The 26335-nt window shown below is 45.4% G+C and overlaps 1 protein-coding gene across 4 annotated transcripts in view; it reads right to left on the bottom strand.

The window, feature by feature from the left end:
- The window catches only part of GAD2 (glutamate decarboxylase 2), a 58929-nt gene extending 32854 nt beyond the window's left edge, over window positions 1–26075 (bottom strand). Inside the window, exons 1-7 of one of the 4 annotated variants that reach the window (XM_075922541.1) lie at window positions 24007–26075; window positions 23257–23316; window positions 22902–23051; window positions 21458–21691; window positions 14904–14994; window positions 13538–13650; window positions 7205–7320 (exon numbers count right to left, since the gene is read on the bottom strand). In XM_075922541.1, coding sequence (XP_075778656.1) covers window positions 7205–7320; window positions 13538–13650; window positions 14904–14994; window positions 21458–21691; window positions 22902–23051; window positions 23257–23316; window positions 24007–24082 — 840 coding nt within the window. In that variant the 5' untranslated portion in view covers window positions 24083–26075. The other 3 variants (XM_075922542.1, XM_075922543.1, XM_075922544.1) reach the window with 3 other exon arrangements.
- Window positions 26076–26335: the final 260 nt, after the last annotated feature.

The raw sequence follows: 26335 nt of genomic DNA, 5'->3' as shown, positions 1-26335 counted from the left end.
CACAGGCCTGTCGTCTCTTTCGTGAAAGGGGAAATGGTGTTCAATCCTGCCATGCCCCAGTTCTGCTCAGCAGGGTGCCCCTGTCGTTCCCAGTCCTGCAGTGTGTTTCATGCAGCCCTTAGTGCACATGTTAAGAAACACACCTGGGTGCTCTTGGCTACAGTCAGAAACGGGCGAGCTTTTCCCCTCCAGATTCATGAGTCCGCTCTTGATGTAGGGTGGGACTGTGAGTGCCTCAGAGGCCTAGCTTCACAGGAGTGGAAGGGCGATCAACCAGCTGCTTTCCCTCCCTTGTGCAATTGTGCAAGAGCACCTATGGCAGCAGCCCCTGACAAGCTGGGAGGACGGGATACCCTGGCCTACCCAGAAGAAGCAGTTTCCTCTTTCTGGCCATATGGCATGAGCAGCACTAGGGAAGGTTGTTTTCATGGAGGCACAGTCTCCCTAGCATCTCTTCCGAGGCAATGTGGCCATGCACACTCCAGCCATGGAGCCCTGTGATAATGCAGCTTAGAATCCAATAGGAGGCTATTGACATGACCCTTTGACCAAAATCCTGAGCGCAGGAAGACTCTGTTGATCTTTACAGATTGGAGAGGAACTGTGAGGGTGTTGCTCATGAACAGTTCCCTAAAGTGGGCAATATAAGAAAATCATTGATTTCCTCCATCTATTTATAAACCTCACCATATGTTTTAGGTGTGGTTATGTGAAAAGAGTCCTGTATGCTATTTAGCATAATGTATCAGTTATATCGGAAAGAGCTAAAGAACTGATGCTGCAGCATTAAGTGTAATTCATTGGCTTTAACATCGGCAGTATTACAGAGAGGATGAATTTGGCCGATTATTTCACACTGGGTAAAATGAAATTGCTTCTGTAATTCTTCTATCCAGTAGAAAATAAAACCTTTCAGAATGCCATAAAAGAGGAAATGTTGGCTTGAATGGATGACCACTAGGAAGAAAATTAAGCCCATATGTTCAAAAGCTATGGCCATGCCTAGCAGTCCCTTTTGCAAGGCATCGGTAGGCTGACAGCTTGAGAAAAGTGCATGCAGCTCTGAGCATCTCACTTGCCTGAAAATTGCTTACAAATTAAAGGGACATCAGAGATGAGGGACAAAAGCAATTTAGGGATAAACAGTGGGAAGAAAATCAGGCCAGAGTTTAACGCACAAAAATGCAAGTGCAATTCAAACTTCTGAATCTGCACGTGTGTATGCATTTGCTCAATTTGTGCAGACAAATAGTGCACAGTTGCTGTTTCATTCTTGTTGGTCTACTGGGCTACGTCTAGACTGGCATGATTTTCTGGAAATGCTTTTAACAGAAAAGTTTTCCACTAAAAGCATTTTCGGAAAAGCGCGTCTAGATTGGCATGGACGCTTTTCCACAAAAGCACTTTTTGCGGAAAAGTGTCCGTGCCGATCTAGATGTGCTTTTGCACAAAAAAGCCCCGATCGCCATTTTCGCAATCGGGGCTTTTTTGCGGAAAACAAATCTGAGCTGTCTACACTGGCCCTTTTGCGCAAAAATTTTGCGCAAAAGGACTTTTGCCCGAACGGGAGCAGCATAGTATTTCCGCAAGAACACTGACAATCTTACATGAGATCGTCAGTGCTTTTGCGGAAATTCAAGTGGCCAGTGTAGACAGCTGGCAAGTTTTTCCAGAAAAGTGGCTGATTTTCCGGAAAAACTGGCCAGTCTAGACACAACCCTAGTGTTTGTGAAGGAATTGTTTTGGATACTCCAATTAGCGATGGGATGAAACTGAGCATAGAGAGAGTTTGTCAGAGTATTAGGAAAACTTTCCTCACAATGAAGACTACTGATCACTACCAAGCACTCAAGAATATAGTGGCAGATGAGCAGATGGGGTGGGGGGGGAGGGGAGAATAATACTTTGACAGAAGGATGGACAAAATAACCCTAAGGTTAAACACGTTTAGCTGACGGAGAGGGGTTGGTGAGAAATGGAGTCTTATTGTTAGCATTGTATTAGATTGTTGTTGGATTTTGTAAAGGAAGAGAGAGGGAACCCCATTCTTCCAGGAGGCAATGCAACAGCTATCTATGTCCTGGGTTTGGTTGTGGGCTGGGGAGAGCCTGAAAGCCTGCTTCTCCCACCCTGAGAAAAAAAGTGAGTTGTGAAGGTGGTAAAGAGAAATTGGAAATAGACAGAGTCATGCTTCCACCCACCTTATAGGTAGAGCCCTGCAACTCCATAGATATCCATGGGTATCCACATTCACAGAGGTGGATGTGAATATCCATGACTCATTTTTGTGGATACAGAAGTGAATATGGATACAAATTTAATATTTGTGCCGGGCGCTACTTATGGGCTGGCTGCATCTGAGATAAGGGAGTGTGCAATATCTAGTAATGGGCTGACAGAGCACACTACCCACTTTGACTTGACACTCCATTACCGGAAGGAAAGCCCTGCCTCCCAGAAAGCATTCTGGAGGGCAACAAAGATAGCTCCAAGCCTGAAGAAAAGAAGGTACAAGGCAAAACCAAAGCAGTTGAAGTTATTCTCACAGGTGATAGACTTTGAGATGTCTTACGAAGGGATGCCAGATGTACGAGATACTTGTTTTATGTGAACAAGAATGTAAAGTTGTGTGAAGAAGGGTTCAAGAGAAACCTGGATTTATTTCTTAAAAAAGATATGCTTAAAATGTAATAGTGAAATTTATACTATTAAGGGTATAGTATTAATGCTAAGTTATGAGAGTAGATTATTACTCAACATAAAATCACAACATTATAAGGCGACCTATTCTTATCTTACATGATTCTTGCTTTATATATAGATGTTTAAGATAATGACAGTCAATATTCTGGCATAGTTTATGGATTCATAAATCATTGACTCCTAATTAAGGATGTCTGAAACCGAGGGGGAAAAAACCTTATAATGTGATAGCCAATGCTCATTTCTATTCTGGTCTGGGGATTTAGTCCCTCATCACATAAATACTTTGTGAGGGGGCTTAACTGGGTAGGGAATTAACTCACAAACACTGGGCCGGGTGGACAGACCATCAGAGAGAAGCGTGTCAGTTGTAGCTCTGTGCTCTCTTTGTAGAGACTCTGGGACTTGGCTCCTCTGCCTTAGTCTATTTAATGGTGTCGCCCTCCAAGGCACAAAGGATACAAAGATGCTTCCCTCTGCGGTCCCACCCAGGCTTTAAATGGTGTGATGGGCCTTATGTGGGCTCTCGGCACCAGGTGACTTGCTGTGAATGTCTACCTATTGAAATGGAACCCTCCCAGGGTATGTGCATGCTAGTTCTAGGTTCGTAAATGCTCTAAACACACTGAATGCTAATATTATGCGGTTTGGGGGGGTATTTCATTTGCTACGGCTAGGAGGTTAGCAGGCACTTTCTTAATGTTGGGGGAGGAGATGTTATCATAATTCTGTGTCTTTGCCTGACAATCAAATGTTTGTACCTTTTACATTTCAAACCCTCTGTCCGCACACAGCCTTCCTTAGGCAACAAAGTCCAAGGCCAACATCTGGTTTGCTTTGGTTTATTTGTGGAATGCTCCAAGGGAAATTTGTACCAGTCTTAAAATGGAAGCAAGCAACCAAAGCTGGAGCTATAGCAACAAGGCCCCAATCCTGCAATCTGATCTGAGTAGGAGTGGACTCCTATGCTCCTATGGAACCCCACTGACTTCAGCTGGACTCTGTGCTGGTATATGATGTAAATCCATTGATTTAAATGGAGTTATTCCTCAATCAAGTTCACCAGTTTTACTAATCCTTGTAAATGAGGTAATCTACTCAGTGAATTAACAATGATTTCAGTTTGCATGTTAGGAACAAAGCTACCTTTCTTTGATGGTGAAAAACAGAATCCCTGCCCACTTCCTCCTTGACCCAAATGTACAGCATATGGTTTACGTTGAAGGATATACGGACCCAAGTGCAAAATGAAAAAAGTAATAATTTGCTTTGGAGAGGGCCAGATCTATAGGACCAGGCATTCGATGGGCAATTTAGCTTAGAGGGGGGGAGATATCTGATCCTGAGATGACAGTCCAGTCCCAGGGAGCAACTTGCAGAACCCATAGGGCTGCTCTAAATCATGCGAAATGCCAAGATCCCCAGGGGACTGTTCTGGCACATGGGAATTGATGCAGCACAAAGGTGTGTTGGACAACTCTCCCCGCTTTTCCTTGGCCTATGCAATACTCCCCTTACTGTGTAAGGAAACATCTTAACTGAACACTTAAAGCCTTAAATTAAACACTTAAAGCCATGTTCAGTCTGCTTTTCATTGCCAGAACAGCTCATAGTGCACACAGTGGGATCAAAGAAGTGGCCCTGTGTCTTGCCTTTCACTGGGTTTGAAAAGTTATATAAAAATGAAATTTAGGTGGCATCCATGATTTATACCTATGAAGGATCCATTTACAAAATCTGCTCTCTCTTACTCCAGACACAAAGCAGCAGCATTGACTTAAAGGCAGTTAATTTGCATCTAGTGTGAATGAAAGCCACATTTGGCTCTAGAAAGCTGTGCCAGTAAATATATAACATTACATTTAGCTCTGGTGTAAGCAAATGCAACTTAATGGAGTTTATACCAGGCTGAATTTGACCCATAAAGTTGTAGGTTAGCTGTAGTAGTGTCCTAAATGGTAGAGCAGAGTAGAAGTGATGCAGAGTCAGAGTTGTGTCATAATATTGTACCGAATAAAAAGGGTCTTCTCACTGAAACAAACTCTAGATGGCTGCTTATTCAGTAGCTCCAGGGGCCAGACTGATTTCAGTGTAAATCTGGAGTAACTCTATTAATGTAACAATGGAATTATGCTAGAGTTACACTGGTGACTGACTGCTTGTGCTGACATTATTGTCTTGGATTTGCTTCTGTTGGATTTTTACTTCTCCCCTGACACATCATCTTTATTCATCTAACGATATATATATCAATTTTATACCTGGATTTACTATTCCATCACAAACACAGACTGAGGGCTGATAATTTCAAGTGTATGGAATGCTCACCCTGTAGCACTACTGCTTGGTAGTGGAACACTGTTTGGAATCAGAGAGAAGCTAATGTCAGATTGAATAATATTACATGGACAAGAAGGCCAGTGGGGTGCCCTAAGATCCAAAAATCCATGGGTGTATTCTGATTCTGAACAACACTTCTATTCTGAATAGGAGTAGGTTGCTTGGACTATGACATATCTGGCATTCTAACAGTTTCTATTTTACTTTAAAATAAATAAATCCACAAGATTTGTATAATGAATTATGTGTTAGAGGACTCAGTCCCAACAAACTTGATTTCACCAAGCAATTTCCTAACAGGCATACTGATGGATACTGTGGGATACTATAGTTAACTGGAGTAGTTTGAGTCCTGGAAATGGGGATTCTGCTTTGTTATTAGTGGTTTTGCAGCTGTTCTATGGAAGTTGTAAATAACTGTAATTTAAGACCATTTTAAAAAGTATAAATGTCAGCTCTCAGGGATTATATTACATACTGTGGTAACATACTTGGACTTTGGAATACTTTTTAATCACGCTAAGTAGCAATAAGTCTGCCCCTTAGTATGAAATCTTAATGATATTAAGAGTCATTTCATTAATTTGAGTATAATAATTTGGGTTTAATAGTTGATTCATTGTGCACTGTTCCTGTTCTATGAACTATTGTTAGCTTACATAAGGACCAGGGAGAATTATTATTTTAAACAATCTTCTTTATAAGAATTTGTTTAGTTCCTAGTTTTCTATTGATTATGTGTCCAATGGGCTTAAATTGCAGCAAGGGAGTTTTAGGTTGGACATTAAGAAAAACTTCCTAACTGTCAGGGCGGTTAAGCACTGGAATAAATTGCCTACGGAGGTTGTGGAATCTCCATCATTAGAGATGTTTAAGAGCATATTAGACAAGAACCTGTCAGGGATAATCTAGATGGTGCTTGGTCCTGCAATGAGTGCAGGGCACTGGACTTGATGACCTCTTGAGGTTCCTTCCAGTTCTATGATTGCTTCCTGGCCCTTTTGGAGAGTCATTATTATTATATGGATTATTTTTCTCTTTGCTTGCTCTGGGGCTAAATTCTTAGCTCAGTTGCTCTGCAGTGTGGCTCCTGCAGGACCATCTAGTCTCTGCAGGCATGGGAGTAACCACAGACACTGAAAGGGGCCTTCCTCATAAACACCCATGTAACAGCTTTGAGGCCACTTAACCCTTCATCCTTCCTAGCAGTGGAAGCTCCAGCTTTGACGATTCACAGTACTCTGTGTGGCAGTGAGATCTTTGAGGATGATGCCTGGGGAGGCACTGAGTATGTGCAGTGCTTCTGGTGATGCCCTAGTAGGTAAAGGTTCGTCCTTATCTAAAGGCAATCACCAGGAGGGACATTACAAGAGGGAGCATGAAGTCTGGCTCTGTCAATCTCTTTCTACCCTCTTCCCCTACTATAGCCACGGGGGGCTTAATTCAACCCTAAAGCCAAACAAATCCCACAATGCAGAGACAAAGGGAAACTCACTACATCTCCCACATTTAGGGCAGTTATGTTTTTTTTCTTCCACATATCTTGTGTATGATGCCACCTTCCCCATCCAAGCACTGGTTAGCTCAGTGCACAGTCAGTGTATACAAGTGTCCAGGCATATGCATCCCTTACTGGCAAAGAAGCTGGGCTCAGGCTTTGGATCATGGAGTTGATAAATCAAAGGCAAAGCCAACCTACCCCTACTTCATGTATGGGCATTTAAATATTACTGTCTTCATGCATGTTATAAGCTTGTTATTAAATTACAGCAGGATCAATATCAGCTACTGATGTTTGGATTTACAGAGTTTTGCTATTTCCATTAGATTGATGTAAACAGAGAAATCATCACCAGTGTATTATAGAGCCTGATTCTGAGCTCATTCACACTGTATTTCACACAAGGATTTACACTGATATAGGTGAAAGCCATAAAGACACAATTAATTATAGACCCTGCTTTATAGCATCATGCATTTCAACATCAAGCATACAGCATATCCCTTCATGTGTAACAAGAAACAAGCCCTTTTTATTCCCAGTGAGAATATAACAGAAATGAAGCCAGGTAACTCTGAATCCCTTCATCGGGTATTTGTTCTATCCTGGTTTAATTAACAAAAGCAAGTTTAGCAAATTGGATAAAATAGAAACACATACATGCTCTGAAGTGAGGGCAACCAGCCTGGGGATAGCTGCCATTCCTTTCTCTTTGACTTCTGGGAACATCTTGAAACGTGCAATCAACATAGCATACATGTTAGATATGGCACCACCTGGAGTCCACAGTAATACACTGTTATTTTTCTATGAATTATTAACATCATTTCAATACAAACTATACTTTAGTTACAATTTCTCCAACTCAAGTTGCTAGGCAGAGGAGCATGAATGGTTCTTACTCATTGTTCCTCTAATTGGGGGCATAGATCAAATGGGTTTATTTACACACTTTCCAGGCTCAAAGGCAAGGACATATCTGAAAAGTTAAGCTGACCAAAATGGGGTTGTAGCCTTGTCCCCATTCTTGGATGCCACATCCCTTCATTCCCCAAATGTATCCATCTCTTTCCTAAGAACAGTTGTATATGCCATTAGTCTGTATTATTGTGATGCTCTGACCCCCTGTGTGAGAAGGCAAAGTGTAAACCATCACTGGGAAAGTTGCCAAGTAGCACTTGAACATGACATACTCTCTGCCCTCAAAGACTCCAGCATCTGTCCCACTTTGTGTGTCTTGGCTATGCCACAAGGTCAAAGCATTAGAGCAACCAGAAAAAGAAAAGAAGGATATCGGTCCAACAACTGTTCTTTTTATTTTAAAACCCTGTCCTCTGAAATGATTTTTTTTTCATGGAGGGGATGGAGCGGGATTAAATTTCTCTAACAATATTATAAGAAAATCACTTTAATGCATTGATTAAAAGCATCAGTTTCAAGTGTCAGCTTGATACACCTAGGCTAAAGGTGAACCTTATTTCCGTCTACGTAAGTACCTAATGCTTATATTAAACAATTTAGACAGAAACACAGTAAAAGTTTGCTCTTCATTTTCTTTCATTATTTAAAACGCTGTAAAATGGGTCTGTAGTTCAGCAACTAATAAGTAAGATCTGGATATGGCAAAACAACCTATTGTTATTATAGATATATAATGGACCCTGGGTTAATGTTCCTCTAATCTTTTCCATCCATACACAGATTTTTCCATCCATGTGCAGAATGAATTTTGTTATGTGCCCGAGGCATGTGTGAATGTACACCACAAGTAGAAACACAAAACTAGCTGTGGGTGCTCTGCTAATCATCTGAATGACATTTGAATCTCTCCTGAGTAGCAGCACAAGCACATAGCTTAAAGGGAACACTGACTGGGGTCCAGGTTTTATAATAATTCTGTATTTGCTTAATCATTGTTTTAGGTTTTAAAATGGTGGGTCAGATTGTAGGCAAGCATAAATAAGTGTAACACCATTGAACACAATGGAGTTACATCACATTACACCAGCTCAGGCCCTGATTTGGTACATTTCACATTATTTTGGCTTTTTCTTTTTATCACTGTGAACATGGAGTTAAGTATGCAATTCCACAGCCCACCAGGAATTGTGCTTGCATCTTAATTACTAACTGGTACCATAGTTCAGAGTTTTCTTTAAATGAAGACTAATCTTCAGTGTTTATAAGGAGTGGATTTCATTCTGCTCTCACTTGCATTGCTGTAAATGAAGATTAGCTGCACTGTAATGAATGGAGTTTCACCAGCGTAAAACTGGTGAGAGCAGAAGCAGTCTTGTAAGTGATATATTTTCCACAACTCCTTGTGAGGTATGTAGGTATTTTTATGTTTATTTGGACAAAAGAAGAAATTGAAACAGGGAGGTTGAGGCCAAATTTACATCTCTAAAGTATTCAGTTGCCTGACTATGAAATTAGGTGCCTAAATTAAGGCATCTTAGTTTGAGAAATTTGGCCAATGACTTGCAATTAGTGTTAACACCACACATAGAATGTAGGTGTACTCACAAATGGACCAATTCTATCACTTCCTTTATTATTTATCAATTTAGAATTACATTTATGAACAGGTCTTAACCTAGGCTCTCATTTTTACTGGAACATTTTTATGCTCATAATTAATTGTGAGTGCCAAAGACACCTGAAAAAGTACAGCTCAAAATCAGGTCTCAGTATATATGGTCAATTGCAGAGAATGGATAGAATTGCAGACTTTTCTTCACAGCAATGAAAGCTTTATATAAAAACTATTCTGTCCTTCAGAGATGGAGGGATTAGTCCTAAATGGATGGTACAGTACCCTGACACAGAGAAAAAAAGGAAGATAGTTTTGACTATTGCCTGAACAAGCAGATCTGGCATAGTAGTGTACTGTTTCTTAAGCAGTGTGAATTATAAATAAGTAATCTGCTTTGATCAGAATCATATATGAATGATGCAGGACTACAGGTTCCAGACGACCAGGGCAAATATGCACTCCAGAAAACCAGGGAATGTGGAGCCCCTACACACACCTCCTCCATTTCCCTTGAAGCTAGTTTCTCTGCACAGGGAAGAAAGATTCCTATTCAGGATGGGAAGGCTATATCTAGGGGTACTGCTACTCAGAACAGGAGCCTCATTTTTGTGGCTAAATAGATTATTCACAGAATTTGACCAATTTGGCAAATTCTGGACCCACCGAAATCTATGGCAACACTTCCATTGACTTTAACTGGGCCAGGATTTCTCCCACTGGTCACGTGGTTTGCCGGTCATTACACTTAATATAACCACCTATCAGATATCCTAACTGAAACAGGCCCTCTACCTAAATGTGCTACTCTTTTAATCTAGCAATAAGGGTATATCTAATTGTCATCCACATGACTACTGCCCTGCCCATTAGGTTGGTACTATCCAAGCAGTGTTGCTATTAATATATCTTTGCACTCTAACAGGACTGCTCCATCACGTAGTTTGAAAAATTAAAGAAAGTCTTTAGGCTCTATAAAAGCTGTTTTATTAGTTGTGATTTAATGGCTTTGGGGCAATGGTTTTCCTACCTTCTCCCCCAAGAATTTTTGAGATTTAATTTTTTTTCCAACCTGGATCAAGATGTAAATTAACTAAAATTTTAAAACAAAACATTGTTTCAAACTGAAAAAAATAAAGTTTTATTTTGAAAATGTTGACATATCCTGTTTCCAATTATTTTTCAAATCAGGATATCCATCAATACTGACTCCTACACACAGTTTTGGTTTTGACTATTCTGTATTTTCTGCGGAAAAAAATTTCATCTGAACATTCTTGGCCAGCTCTAATTGTGTTTGCAAACACTGTACATGCAGCCTCATTAACTCCCTAGGAGACAGCCTTTTCCATAGTGCCACCTCCTGATTAATAGTGCTCTACTAAGAGCAATTAGCTGAGAGGCAAACACAACCATACAGTATGTCTCAGGTGTAACAGAAGGGATTGTATGCAAAGCAGAAACAAGGAGAAACCCACAAACAAAACCTAAAGTAGCAGTTAGTGGGACATACTGTTAACTAGTATGGCACCATGACCTGGTGAAATCCTCTAATCTAGAGCAGCAGTGGGCAAATACCGGCCAACAGGCCAGATCCAGTTCACCAGGGTTAGCCCTGGTGAGCCAACACTGCTATATTTACCTGTGCATGCACAGGTACAGGCTCTTGCAGTTCCCATTGCCTGCAGATCACCATTCCTGGCCCATGGGAACTGTGGGAAGCAGTGTCCCAGTCTGTGCTGTCTCCTGCAGTTCCCATTGGCTGGAAATGGTGATCTGCGGCCAACGGGAGCTGCAAGCACCTGTACCTTTGGAGACACAAGTAAATATAGCAGCGGCAGCCAACCGGGGACTAACCCCAGAGAACCACCACCATCTTATTGCTCACCCCTGATCTAGAGGATGCTTTTAGAGGCAGTGAGACAAATTCAGATGTGATATAAACAGTGGTATAAGTTCCACATTGAGTGTAAAATTGGTCAGAAAAGATATGCAAGTAAGTTTAAGTGGTACCTGAGTGTTGGTTCCCTTTTCTTTAGTTTATCTTTGCTTGCCTTAGAGGAGACAGCATTGTCTAATCTAATGAGTAGGCCACTGGCCTTCTGTTCTCAACTCTGCTACAGACCAGCTGTCTGACTTTGGGCAAGTAACTTCACCTCTCTGTGCTTCTATTTTCCCTCTTACTCTTTATCATTTTTATTTAAATTGTAAAATCTCTGGGGCAGGGATTTTCTGTCACTGTATGTTTGCACAGTGCCTCAGGGTATGTCTACACTACCCTCCTAATTCGAACTAGGAGGGTAATGTAGGCATACCGCACTTGCAAATGAAGCCCGGGATTTGAATTTCCTGGGCTTCATTTGCATAAACCGGGCGCCGCCATTTTTAAATCCCAGATAGTTCGAACCCCGTGCCGCGCGGCTACACGCGGCATGGAGTAGCTAGTTCGGATTAGGCTTCATTCCACGAGGAGTACAGCTAGTTCGGATTAGGAAGCCTAATCCGAACTAGCTACTCCGTGCCGCGTGTAGCCGTGCGGCACGGGGTTCAAACTAGCCGGGATTTAAAAATGGCAGCGCCCGTCTTATGCAAATGAAGCCCGGGAAATTCAAATCCCGGGCTTCATTTGCAAGTGCGGTATGCCTACATTACCCCGCTAGTTCGAACTAGCGGGGTAGTGTAGACATACCCTCACAGAACAAGGCCATGAGCTTGGGTAGTACCTCCAGGCACTACCATGATACAAACAATGAATAATAACAATAGAACCCTATTGTTGACTGCTAATCCACTACTTCATCTACCACTTGAATGTTACACTTGCTTTGCAAATACACTGAATGTCAAATCATTGCAAGCTACAAAACTTTAACACTTACACGCAATCTTTGACCACCTCAACATCCAACATACAACTTACACTACAGCTGATTTGGTCCAGAGACTGCCATGGGAGTTCAACCAACATAGTTCAGGCTGAATTTTATCTATGTTCTACAAATAGTATAGAGCCCTGCATAATATTGACTTTCAGAAAGGCACAATCCCATCCTCCTGCCTTACGTCAGGAGAAGGAAAGTGACCTTAGTGTAATGAAGGATTTGCTCCTATTTGTACACTACTGCTGATGACACTGTAGCTTACAGTGTCTCCCCCTTTGTCTGCTTAAGCCCTTTCAGGTTTTCACTTTCTGCATGTGAAGTGCTTTGGCTGTGAGAAGGTAGACATGAACAGCAGCAGGTTCTGTGCATTATGAAATAAAACTCCCCTTGCTTCAATAGTGATGAGGTCAGGTTCATATAATACTATTGAAATGCTCATTAATAATAAGTGATATAAATTTCCCTTCCTCATTAGGTTTGAAATTCACCCCTGTGCAAAGGACCAGAACATGGCTCATGAGTCACTTAAGCAATCTTGAAAGCATGTGATTTAGAGTTTGTATTAGTCCTCTGCACAGGAATGAACTTTTGAGCTCATCCATGTACATGAGGGCAGGCTCAGAAGTAGCTGTGACAATTAGTTGTACAGTCTACTCATCAGGTGACAGTCAAAACATCTTTCCCTTCCACATCTAAGACCATTGAACTTTTCTTTCCAGAACAGATTCCTCCCCTAGGGGGTCCTCACGTTGTTGTGAAACTGACAAGCCAAGGCAATCTATCCAGTGCTAAGTCTTTGTCCCTTTTCTGGCTAGTTTCTGGGGATTTGAGAGATAAATATATAAGTAATTTTAAATAATAACGTTTCAGAGAAAATTGGGATGTGACGACGAGTGTGATGCGAAAGATTAAATTACATGCTAAAAATAATCAGATGGCTCCAGGAAATAGTGCTTGGCACTGACAAGGATTTCTTTCCTGATTTCTTGACACATTGATTTGCCTTGAAGAAGCTAGGTCTCTGCTCCTGCAAGCACTTGCACACTTGAATTACACATATGAGCAGTCCCATGGAACTCAATAAGACAACTCACCTATGTCAAATTATTCACATAAATAAGGATTTGCAGGCACTGTATTTACTAACAGGGATACTACATTTTCCTGCATACTTAAATTTCCACTGTAATGAGGGAAGACATCAGAGTGTTTCTCTGTCTCATTATTAACACTATATTCTTTTATTGTATGTAATCCATAAGAATGTAGGAACATAGCAGAACTGCAGGGCAAATGTCTCTTCTGATTATTTTTCCATGCACTACTCTTGCTGTTCATAATGCAGTACAGTTTGCTTGAAGGGAGTATTCAACAGTGACCGACATTAAAGTCCCTAATAATTACATCCCTGAATTTCAAAAATGTGCAGTATTTTTATCCAAGAGAGGACAGTGGTTGTTATTAGTGAGTGACCTCTTGAAACTGTGGATTTAATTGTATAGACTCGTTAGCTAGTTTACTGATAAATCATGTCATAGCATACTCTGAAATATAAAGAAAGCTTGAAATATCATATACCAGGTGAAAATATCCCATCGCCACAGCCCCCTGGCCAGCCAATCATTTCTCTCATTTTCCTTAGCGTGACATATTCCAAAAGTACAAACACTGGAGCAATTTCATAGGTGAACCTGAAATGTAGTAATGGCCATATTTTATTCTTTTTATTTAAAACATTACATTACTAATTAAAAGACCTACATGATTGTTTCCATTGTCAAACCCTGAATTTATATTACATATATACTGTACAGTGTACAAGTCAAAGAACAATATTTTGCAGTAAATGTGATTATTTTCTTTCTGCCTTGAAGTTGAAATGTTTACAAGCCCACTCCTGTGAGGTGCCGAGGACTCAGTTCCCATTGACTTCAGCAGTAGTGGAGCTGACACAGTTTCCTGCAGGCTCACATGACTAAAGTGTGTTCAAGAGCTATTGGTCAGAGCAAGGCCCTTCACATGCATATCTAATCTCACTGAAGTCAATGGGACCTGTACATAAAACAAATCATGTGCATACAACAATTTACAGACCTGGGGCTGATCCTGCAGCCTTTTGCCACTTAGATAGTCTCACTGAAGCCAATGGCACTAACCCACATGAGTAAGGCTTGCAAGGTCAGGTTCTTTTGTAAGCAAGGGTATGTCTACACTGCAAGCTTCTTTCAGAATAAGCTATTCCAGAATATATCTTCCAGAAAAGCTTATTTCGAAATAGAGCGTTCACACTTCAGGAAAACCTCAAAATTAGTCTGAGGCAGGCTCCCTTAATGTGGATGCACTATCTTGATTTAGATCCCCAGGAGGCATTGGGGAAGAATAATGGCCTTTAGAATGGCCCTGGAGAGGAGATATTTCGACATAGCAGAAGTGGAGTGTCCACATACACCCTCTTCCAAAAAAGCTTTTTCTTAAGAGGTATTATTCCTTGTGGAATGAGGTTTACCAATGTCAGAAAAAGTCCGCCGTTATCTGAACTTTCTTTCAAAATAACGCAATTGCTGTGTGGATGCTACGGCTGTTATTACGGAAAAATGGTGCAGTGTAGATGTACCCCAAGTCTATTTACATAACAGCATCTGTCAGTGTTTCCATTTCACATTTTACATATTTACATATTTGTGTGCATAAAATACAAAATGCTTTTCCCTTCATTTGCAGGAATCTTATCAAAGCTGTCGTTTTATTAATGCAATTAATGTTTTATGGGAGACATGCAAAGCAGTTTTAAAATAACATGATGGCTGTCCTAAAATTTAAAAGGCTGAGAAATGTTTTTCCTGCTAGTTTCACATAAAAGGCTTTCTTTCACATATAGCAAATACTGCAGAATCTAATTTTAAAATTAGCCTACATAACGATACTGGCAAATTCAGCTACTTACATATTAGTATTTGCTGTTGATGTCAGCCAATCTGCAGCTAATCCAACCATGTCCAATCCAGTTGAAAGCTGATTGAAATATCTAGGATGCCCTGTATAAAATGGAAAATGTATTAGACGTCTGATTGAATGAAATTGCTCATTACTGATTAGTGTATTTATTTCAGGGTTTTTACACAACGGAAAAGCATCATCAATGTGTGAAACAGAACTCCAACAGATTTCTCGTAGCAGAGACATTATGTTCCCCTTTTTTATTTCAAAATAAGTAAAGCAGGAATAATGAAGTAGGGTTAGGAATTATAAGCTCTATTATTTTCTGTTGCTTTCGCATTTGTTTCGAAAATTACCATGATGCTGCTGCACTAAAATAGCTATTTGCCTCTGCATGTGTGTCACATGTCACCGACTGTGCTTTTGCTTTGGCTTCATTTAAAAGGCATGCACAACACACCATCTGAAGAGCTTGCCACTGCTTATAACAACATCAGTGATGGATGCCTAATGATTATAAAAGACGGGGCAAGGAGAAAATGGAACACTTTACTGACTGCTTTGCACATGACTCAGCGGCTGATGATCGTACAAATATGGCGTGGATTGTGGTAATACTTGTCATTTCTTCCCTGTCAGAATACAGTTACAAATAACAGAGCTTCCTCGTAATTGTGATTTTAAATAAACTTGACAAAAGGGAACATTGGAATGATGTGTGAGAATATATTCAATGAGCTGGATAGTCCAGTTACAAGGTTTCTCTCACGGACTTCTGGATTTTTCTAACCTCCTGTCAGAGACTTTATTTCAAAAATATGCCCGGAGCTATTAAAACCGGGAATACAAATAACATATTAGAGTTCCCTTGACTAGGCATGTCCTGCCCCCTATTTAGAGATACATGGTTTTGTTACCAGCAAGAATTTTGAAAGATTAGCAATTACGTAAATATCATCTCATTCAGAGGAAAGCGTTCCTGCTTAGACAATACCTGTCCTAACCCAATGACTTCAGACTAGTGCTGACTGCACGGGAAACATAAAATACAACAGGGTAATTGAAGAAATGCCAACAAACCCAAGAGAAAACTTATCTCCTAGTCTCCTGTGGCCTGTTATCAGGCACATACATATGGCTAAATGAATTGTGCTGAGAATTACTCACCCCCCCTGTCAGAGCATACAAAAGCTGAGTAATTGGGCTTTGTGGCTGTAAGAAAGTCAGGGTTGGGAGTGGAAAACAAAAACCAGCTCCAGCCACCCCTTAATCCATGGACAAGCACCTTCAATCCAACCTTGCTTCAGCTGCTATACCATTTTAAGGCCTGAAATAGCAGCCCTCACCTCTGCAAGGATTGCTGTCCTCTGGTACATCATAAGCACAGATCCATGATACCTTTCTCTGGTCAATCACTATTTCCCTCTATCTTTGCAGCTGGCACAGAGCCTAACCCACTGATGCTCAGGGGACTTGAGAATTCCCATTATGACTGGGATGGCCCTATTGCTCCAGCCACACAAACATAGCACAGTTATTCAGCAATGTGGCAGGACCTTGCTCTGGGTATCTGCCAGCAAGTGATTCTAGCCTCACTGGAGATGTGATATTTTCTGGTAGCTTTCAACAATTCAGGGCCAAATCATGTCCTGCCTCAGGGAACTCTCAAGGGGCATCCAGCTGGGAGTCTACGGTGAAGCCCTGCGGAATAACATTTGGTGCATTTCTGCAGAGCCCGGAGTCTCTGGCCAATCCCTACCTCTGATCTCCAATAGCAGAATTGCTCCCTAAGGAACCCTGTGCTCAACATTTTCCTCATTCACAGCTGGGCCTCTCCCAATAGTTGTCAGAGGGGTGGTGCTGCAGAGAGAGGTTCTCCTCCAGCCCTAGCTCTGCTTGGTGCTGGCTCACCCATACCCCCTTCAAAACCAGAGTCCTTCATGTATGTAGCTGTCTCCCCGGGATCTCCTCAAAGTGAAGGTGGCAAGCAGAATGATGTTTTCACTTGCCATCGCTTCAGCAAAACTTGGGCCCCACTCTCCATGGATAACAGGGAGGATATAATCCAATTTGAATCACAAATCTCAGATTATGCTCCATTATTGGGACTGCTTAAGGTCCTAGAGAGACTGTAAAGTTCTTTCACCCTATTGGGTGGCCCACATAAATGCTGGCTCATTGACCACATAAGCAGATCTTGCTTGAGGAATTAGTAAAAAGCAATAGACTGGTGCTCTCCTACCATATTACAGGGCTATTAACACTTGTTTAAACTAACTCAGTGGTTTCAGCAGTAGCCTGCTAAACCCAGGATTATGAGCTCAATCCTTGCAGAGGCCATTCAAGGATTTGGGGCAAAAATTTGTCAGGGATGGTACTTGGTCCTGCTGTTAAGGCAGAGGACTGGACTCTATGACCTTTCAAGGTCCCTTCCAGTCCTAGGAGATAGGCAATCTCCATTAATTTAATCTTAACTGAAGGAGAAGAGGACTGAAAGTAATCTGGATCCTCTAGATCCGTGGTCACCAACTAGTAGATCGCGAGCTACCAGTAGATCTCAGGGGCTCTAAGAGTAGCTCTTGAGCCCTCTCTGAACTGCGCACCTGCGCAGTACATTTACATTAGATTTCCTCATGTAATGTAGGCGGGGCTTCAAGGAAGCGGTGGGGCAGTAGATCTTCGCCTGTTCTTTGACTTAAAAAGTGATCTTGGGAGTAAAAAGGTTGGAGACCACTGCTCTAGATACTAGCCTAAGGTTACAGCTGAACAAACTGATGTAAGAAATACGGCCATGGTAGTAACACAGTGATTCAGAGTCAGAGCCGGCAATGCAACCTCAAGGCGCTGACAGCCCAGCGTTTGCCCCTTGCATTCTCTGCTATTTATTTACAAGTCTTCTAATGCCCTCTAATAATGAAGTGCGTTTGCAGCTGCGTCTACAGAAGAGGAACAAAGGGAAACGGGCAGCACCCGCGCTCGCTCTCTCCCTCCCTCTTTCTCTCTCTGGGCAAATCAACCAGCTCAGGCCCCCTTTGTATTCGCCAATAGCCCTGACCGAAAGCAAAGCTGGACACACACTAGCTCTTGGTTTGCTGGCGTTTCCGTTACTTTCTACACCCCCGCAAACTCCGGCGATGAGTCGCCGCGCTGCAGACGCCACTATTCCTAGAAGCTGAATTGTACTGGACCAACAGAAGAATTCGCCCCAGCTTTGCACCTGTCTGACGCACTGAGTCAGGAAAGGGGGGAGGCCACGTGACATTACTCCCCAATCACAATTAAGCAATACCCATTGACTTGTTTCCGACAATCAGTTGATACTGAGTGAACAATTAGACTCGCTAGTGCTCCGCTGAACTCAAAGCGGGAACAAAGCCTGGGAAACCGGCTCTGGCTGCAGATTAGGCGGCTAAATCTGTCAATTAACGTGTGTCCCCAGTTGTTTCCTCTGCTCCGTTAGCAAGCGCACGCACTCTGCTTGGCCCAAACTCCCGAGACTGCTTCGGGGCACACTCGCAATGTACCCAGCAGCGCAGACCAGAGCTTATCGTAAGTCCCCTCCCAAGCGGCGGCTAAAATACACCGCTCCTCTGCGCAGACAGGCAGGCACACGAGCCACTCGCTGGGAAACTGGCCCGGCCCGGGGTTAAGCGCGCACATCGGAAGGCGCCTGAGTCGGTTTGCCGACAGCCGTTCTAGCCTCCGCAAATGGGCTCTCCAGCCGAGCAATGAGCGCTGAGGCTCGGCCAGGGTCAGAACAAGTCCAGGCATCCAGTTCCGAGGGCGACCCGAGCCTCAGTGCCCTGCCCGCCCCCAAACATTCGCACCACTCGCCATGCAGCAGCAAAGCACGTTCGTCTGTGGCCTGAATCCCACTCCGCCCCCAAGCCCCGTCGGACACAGGGCGCCGAGTCACGGTTCGGAGCGGACCCCCGGTGCCTTTGTTCGTTGCCTGTGGCCGAGATGGTCAGCTGTGGGGCTGCAGCCCCGCCACACCAGAGCCAGGCCGAAAGGGAGCCTGTTTCCGAACCCGGCCGCGCCTAGTACTGCGCGTTGCGCTCAGGTGCCTTATTTGCCACACCCTGGAGTCATGGCACAGCGACCCTTTCCCACCTGCCACGGCCAGGATTTCGTCCTACCACGCCCAGCCCGTTGCACAGGGCAGAGGGCTTCGGCGTGTACGCAGCGCCAGCCCGGGATTCGTATGAAATAGCTCCTGGCGGGAGCAGGACTCCTGCAATAGTGGCGAAACCACAATTATGCCGCTTGAATATTCAAACGCGGCAGGCAAAGGACATAGGCACCTGAAACCTGACATGCCTGGCACCAGGGAAGAATCCCGAAACGCTCCTGATTACGGGATACGGACACGGATAGCCCCGGGCCAAGGAATCTGATTTCCTTCTGGAACCACTTAACATGCAATCACACTGCGGAGCTGCATCCCCTGCTCGGGTGTTCTTGTAAAACCCGGGTACCGGCGTGACCTCCTCCTTGGTCAAACGCAAAGGCGACCTAGCAAACAGCCCCCCCCCCCCAAATGTGTAAATGTTTTCATGTTTAAAATGGTCATTGCAGACATTTGCACTTTGAAATATAATTTCAAGAACAATTCTTCTGTATGTTGAATTACAAACGGGGGATTTCCTCACATGTCTACGGCCCAACAAACACAGTGACATTGTTTTGAAGGGTTGGTAGAGAAGTACACGTCCCTGTTATTTCATTGCGTGGATATGCACAGAAAAGTAATGGGAACTGCGCCTATATATTAGTAGAGCGAGCCTAACAAATCCTCTTTGAAATGTGCTAAATGTTTGAGCCAAGCCAGTTCAAATATATGTTTACTCTGGCAGACCCGGAGTCGCACCAAATGTAATCACTTCAATTATTCCCTATGTATGTTACTCGGATATTTTCAGGGTAGCTTTCAGGTAACATCAGAATCACATAATAGTGAAAACACCGGACCGAGCCTGACCCTTTGAAGTCAATGGGAGCTTTGCCAAAGAGGCCAATGGCCCGGGACTGGGTCTATTCCACGCCATTCGATGTTTCCAAAAGGCTACAAGCTGTGTCTCCCGTCGCTTGCACCGCCGATATGCACATCACATTCCCGGCTCCGTCACATTTTTGGACCCACACTTTGAAAGGCTTTATTGTATTTCAAAATATTTTCTCTGCAATTCAAACGCCCAGTGGGAGCTGCCTCAACCCTTGTTTACACCACAAATGGTTCTTCTATAACAGTATAAGGGAGGCTGAGGGCAGCTCTCTGTTTCCTCTGTGCTCTGCGGAGTTTAATAAAATGGGTCCACATACAAATTTGCTGATTTCCGTTTAGCGTCACTGAGAACACCATCATGTCCATGTGGCAGGTTGCTTAAGAGAAGCTAATAACGACATGAGCAGGCACAAATGGTGCCATCTCTGGACAGATCAGAATTAATCGGAACGTTTTTGTGTCTCGACAATAACAAAAATGACCCTTAAACAAGCTCCTGTTTTTCATGCTTAGAATCCAGCGGGGGGAAGCATGTTTTTTGCGTTCCATTGCGCCAGATTCCCCTATTTCTACAAAGCTAGATTGCTAGTTCTCTGCAGCCACTTCTTTAGGTTCTGTGGAGATGCGGAAGTCAACGCCAGGGCAAGCTGACCGAAAGCCGAAGCACCAAGCTCTCAATTCACTGGGCACACAGGAGAGTCAGTGGCCTTTGGTATAAATAGCATCGCCATCAGCACACAGCTGTGCTCAGAAAGTCCATTAGTATGGTTGTTATGGCAATTTTAATCGACATGTTAATTAACTACTTTTTTCCTCCCCGCCCTACCGGGCAACACTTTCTTCTTCGAAGTGCTCGTTTAATGGGTGAGGGGAATTAACAATAAATCTCTGTTCCGGGGGCCCTAACCGGCATAGCTTATGAACTGAGCACTCGTTGCGTGGACTTCAGGGAGTGGATTCTGCTACGTCGGTGTGAATTCGAATTTACATTTGTTTAGCTCCAAATTCATATCGTTGTAACCGAGCGCTGAATTTGATCCCCATTAGCGGGTTAGGATGGAAGAACATAAAGAACGGAAGATGGAGGTCCAAAATGTGTTAGATGTAAAAACATAAGTGTTAAAAGGGCTACAAAGGTTGGAGAATTTCGTAGCCATTGATACACACAGGTTCCATCTTTGACAGGAGCATACATTTAAATCAGGAGAAATGTATATTATTGCATTAAACTGTAACACTCTACATTTCACTTAGGAAAATATTAACAGTCCCCCAAATTTTCTTTCTTTCTTTCTTTCTTTCTTTCTTTCTTTCTTTCTTTCTTTCTTTCTTTCTTTCTTTCTTTCTTTCTTTCTTTCTTTCTTTCTTTCTTTCTTTCTTTCTTTCTTTCTTTCTTTCTTCTACTGACACTGTTATGTATTTACAATTTACAATAACTGCTTAAACCCAAACAGAGTAATAGTATTCTAACTTCACTAACTTTTCAAGGATCAACAAGCGACATTTAAATAAATAGTAAAAAATCACACAAGATAGAATTTGAGCATGCCTGTTACCTGTTTTGATTGCATATTTTAGAGTTGTTCTGCAGTTCAGCAAAATTTCTTCCAAGGTCTGAGGTTGATCTGCTAGTTCCCAATTATATTCCTGAAGAAGCTCATTTGGGTAATGGAAATCAATAACCTTTGTTGATCTATCAAAACTTTTCACCACATACTGAAGCAAAATATCCATAACATCTTGTAGGAAAGACATAGTTGTTAGTTCCCCGTTGCAGGCTGGCAGAAGATCTGAGGGGGGGAATTATGAAATGTTAGCTCCAGTTTATTGACAGAATCTCGCCCCATTAACTTTTCTATTGATTTCAGTGAGCGGAGGATCGGGTTTCTATTTTGATAAGAAATCCGGTGAGAGCTTATTTAAGAACATATTTTTCTAGGCGATCTGGACGAGCTTTAAATTATTTTTTAATTAGAAATTTGTGTTTAAAATGCATTTTTCTGGCCAACTATAAAAATATTGAAAAAGGAAAGTAAAAAAAAAAAAGAATTTGAGACAAACGCATACACGCTGTAAGTACAATAAAATAGCTTCTTTGTGTTTGGTTTAATGGGACGGTTGCAATACCTTATTGATGCTTGAATGCCGTTCCAAGTGAAATACTATGTTATGCTCTGATTTATTCATATCTTTATTTATATCGATATATTTATTTAAATTGATTTTTCTTGCTGGGGCACCAATGGAAACACCCATTGCTTGTGATTGTATCTTTGTATCACTGTAGCGATTACATGTGTAGGAGATTGTCAAGGTTGTTTGTTGTCCACTGGCCCCGTGGGCCAGGAGAAGAGAGCCCTTGGGACTGGTGGTTCGAATGGGACCTTTTCTCACCAGCACATTCCTCTTGGGGCCCCGGGGTATTTACTGGAGCAGAAAGGCCGAGCTGTTCATTCATAAATGCGACAAGAATGTTTGTTTGGAATTAAAAATCGTGATCTCCTGTCACAGGCTTCGTATCTCTTACAAAAGCTGCAGCCAGTGTTCCCCGGGCAGAGTAGCTTAGAGGCCAAGCCAGCCCGACTATCTTAACGGTATTTTAGAAAAGTTTGTCATCCTTAGACTATCCCTTCCGATAGTAAACCTCCCTCTGCCTTAGTGACAGACCCAGAACTCACAGAATTAGCTCGGAAGAGGATTGCTTGTTTTTTACACACACGCACGCACATACACGTTTGTGTGTATGCACACACATTCATATAAATGTTTGCTCTATCGAAGCCCCCTCCCAAACCTTCTTTCGTGTAGTCATGCTGTGCTAAAATAGCCCTGAGAAGCCAAGTGCTATCATTTAGCTCGGCTGTGGGTCTCCATCCCTTAAGTATCCGAGAAGGGTCTGTCTCCCTGTAGGGTTACTCGGCCTGTGAAAGCCCAAAATGCTGAGAAGTCGGAATCATGGCTTTCTCTAGTACTTTCAGGACCGGGTCCGAGTATCGTTACCTGTTGAGTGTAAAAATGCATAATTAATATCCGCTTTCTGGCAGCTACAAGGTTTGTTGTTGCAGGTACAGGCCGGTCTGTTCTCCGTGGGGCCCAGGTCTTCCTTCGCCCCGGTTTCCGTGGGCTTTTCTGCATCCCCGTACAACAACGCTAACAATGACACAAAAGAACGCAGCCTAAATACATCAGCGCTTGAAACACTGGAACTGGAGCACAGTCCCCGCCGCGATCCGCTAACCCTCTGCCAGCACAAGAGGACCTTGGAATCAATCCTGGGTTCCTCCGGTGGCTGAGAATTCGTTTCTGCTTACTGATTATTTTCATGCTATTTGCTACCACTCGTTGCCTCGCTTACCGCAGAGTTTGGTTCCAATTCCTCCCGTGAACTTATGGGCAGCCTGACACCACGCTTTTGCTGGAAGAGAAAAAGGGCCGTGTATATTATCGGGAGCCTTTCATACCCTCCTCTCGAAAACGGCGTGGCGCAAGTGTCCTGGGCTGCTCCAGACTGGACGCCTGGATTGGCCCCTTGTGTCTAACTTTCCCAACTCGAAGCGCAAACGCTTTCCGGGCAGCAGAGTATGGCTTTCCTAACGTCCCCATGACAGCACAACCCTTCCCCTCCCTCACCCCAAAGAGACCCCCCCAGCCAGATAAAAGCCCCCTGGAGTAGACTCAGGTTTATGTTGGCGTCGCTCCTTCCTGTCCTGGAGAATCCTGCGGCACCTTGGTCCAGTTCGAGCTGCAGCGGAGGAGCCTTTACAATCAAGCCTGCAACCCAGCCCTGGGTCCCGGCTCCTTTTGCGAAGCCCGAGGGGAGCTTGGTTGCCCACGTTTCTCTTTGCCAGCGCTGCCCTGGCGGTGTTTGGAGTCTCCCCAGGTAGTTCTTTGTTGCCTCATCCGCATCCAAGTGCGCGCTCTGTGGCGGGTCAGGACCCGCCTGGGAGGAACCGGACAGCTGGTTTCCAGCCCGCTTGGCTGTGGCAGGGATGCGGGCGCAGGTCGCGCTGGGCGCCCACCCCGGGCGAGAAGCGGCTGGGAACTTAGCTGCGGTCGGCACGTGGTGGAGAACTCATCCCCCGCCAGAGCTGCTCCGCGCTCCTACCTGTGCCGGAGGTCTCCGCGTCCCCCGATCCCTCCTCCGCGCCGAAGGACCAAAAGCCGGAGCCTGGCGCTGCCATCTGCGGAGCTGCCAGCCGTGCCTAGGAGCGGGCGAGCTGCAGCGAGCTGTGTGGAGGGAGGGAGAGTCCCAGGGCGGGAGTGTCCCCGTGTGCGAGCGCCAGGCAGCGTGCGCCGGCGCCTAGAGTGTCAGCGGCGCCCTGGCGCTCGCCGGGGGCCCGGGAGAGAGGGAGGCTGGCAGCAGCAGGGCTGGGGGCCGGGCAGACCGGGCGCGCGCGGCACAGGGCGAGGGGCAGAGACGCTAAGCGCTCTCCATGGTGCTGAGCCGCTGCCTCTTCCGGCCCGCGCGTCTCGGCCCAACGGGGGGGCGGAGGGTGACGGGCTCTCTCCTTTTATCCAGCTGGAGCCCTCGGCCCGGGGCGCCTGGGGCGGGGAACGGCGGCGGGCGCGAGTCACGACTCCCCTTGGGCTGTGGGCTGCCGCTGCCTAACAGCGGCTCGTGGCCACGCACAGCGCGGGGCCCAGGCGTCCGTGTCCAGGCAGCTTCAGCGGGGAGTGGGGAGAAAGGCTCGGCCGCCGGAGGGAGGCATTTGGAGGCGAGAGGCTGGCCCGGGGCACGCTGAGGCGCACAAAGGAACTGAGTTGGGGCAGCCTCGGGCTTGCGATCGGTCCCACGCACGTCTGGCCGGGGGGGGGGGGGGGAGCGGGCTTGCCTGACGGGGTCACACACATTGCAGTCAAGGCGCGACGGCGGGTGGCTGAGCCAGCTGCTGTTTTGGCGTCAGTGTGCGCCGGAGGGGAGCGGCCGTCTGATCTCACACCGCTACCGCGGGGTAGGTGGGGGATGTGCCTAGAGCCTCGGCTGTTCCTATGTCGCCCTGAGTCTGCTCACTGCTTTACCTGGGGCCCAGCCCCGTGCCCGCGCGCCGCTCCTTGGCTGTGGCTCCAGAGAGCGGATGAAATGGCCCCCTCCGGAACCCGCCACAGCGCCAGGCGGTAGCTGCTGGATTGCTAATGAGGGGCTCTGCGGGCCCGGGCTCCCACACGTGCCATTGGTTTGCAGGCCAATGTGTCTCTCTCCTGTGCCAAGGCCAGCGCAGCGGGGTAGCCAGCGAAGTCGATGCTGTGGAACAAGGAGGCCGCTCTGGCTCCAGGTCACACCCCGTCTGTCTCCCCGCAGTGGCTGCCGGGCTAAGGCCGATCAAGCTCCGCGAACCCCCCCGTGCTCTGAGCTCGTCCGCGGAGCGACCAGAGCAAGGGCTCGCCTGTGCGCGACGCCAAGCGAAGCGGGCAGTGGAGCCGGGCCAGGCGGGAGCCGAGCTCCAGGCCTGCAGCTTCCTAGGCCTGGGCCCTGCAGGACCGTCAGGGGGCGCCGCGCCGGAGCGGCCTGTCCAGAGCCCACCCGCGCACCCCTACTGCATCTGGGAACAGAGATACAAGTTGGCTTGATTGCAAAGGCCTAGCCGCATGCAAACCAGTCCTCACTGCAGCTCAACCATCTACCCCGGCCAGGCGCTGCCTGCCTCGGCTAGGAGGGGGAGCTGGGGTAAAGCAGAGCAAACCCTTCGGACCGTCCGTGGGGCAGGAAAGCGCGAGCCCCGCCGGAGGCAAGGCCCAAGCCCCGCGGCGAGGGAAGCGCTGAAACGGCCTCGGAAGGAGCACTCGCTGGTGCGCGTCGGGGCGGCCCGGGAGCACAGAGGGCGGCAGGGGCCGGCCCTGACATTACCGCCGCGCTGGGAGCAGCGGCTCGTGGCCTTGTGCAGCGAAACGCACGGCCCATTGCTGGGGTGGCTGCTCCCGGCGCCCCCTCCCACGTGCTGTATGCGAGGGGCTCGGGAAAGCGAGCCCGCCCCGCTGCGCTGCACAAAGCCGCGCCAGCAGCTCCATAACTGACGTCGTGGGGAGTCGCGCCCAGCTGGGAGACCGGCCCAGGCAGCGCTGAAAAGCCCGGCGTTGGTGGGTGGGAGGCGCTGCTCCGCTCCGCTCCCGCAGGCGGGGTTTAGGCCATGGCAGCCCCTCGGCTTTGCAAATGCCGAGGCCCTTCCTGGCTGGTGAAGGGGAGCAGGCGGGAGGCCAGCTTGGCTGGAGGTGGCAGCCCCCTAGGGTATGTCTACACAGCGAAGTTATTTCCGGATACCAGAGGTATTCCGAAATCGCTACCCTGCGTCTTTTGAACCATCTGCTCTTTTGAAATATGTTTTGCCATGTCTGTAAACCTCATTGTACTAGGAGTAAGGGATGGCTCCAAGTAGCACTGTATTTCAAAATTTGGTGCTGTGTAGATAGCACCAAATGACAAAATAAGCTATTTCAAA

Source organism: Pelodiscus sinensis, chromosome 2 (genome assembly GCF_049634645.1).
Source record: "Pelodiscus sinensis isolate JC-2024 chromosome 2, ASM4963464v1, whole genome shotgun sequence".
NCBI classification, from domain to species: domain Eukaryota; kingdom Metazoa; phylum Chordata; order Testudines; family Trionychidae; genus Pelodiscus; species Pelodiscus sinensis.
The sequence above is the reverse complement of the archived record's forward strand: the minus strand, read 5'-3'. Positions and strand labels throughout refer to the sequence as shown.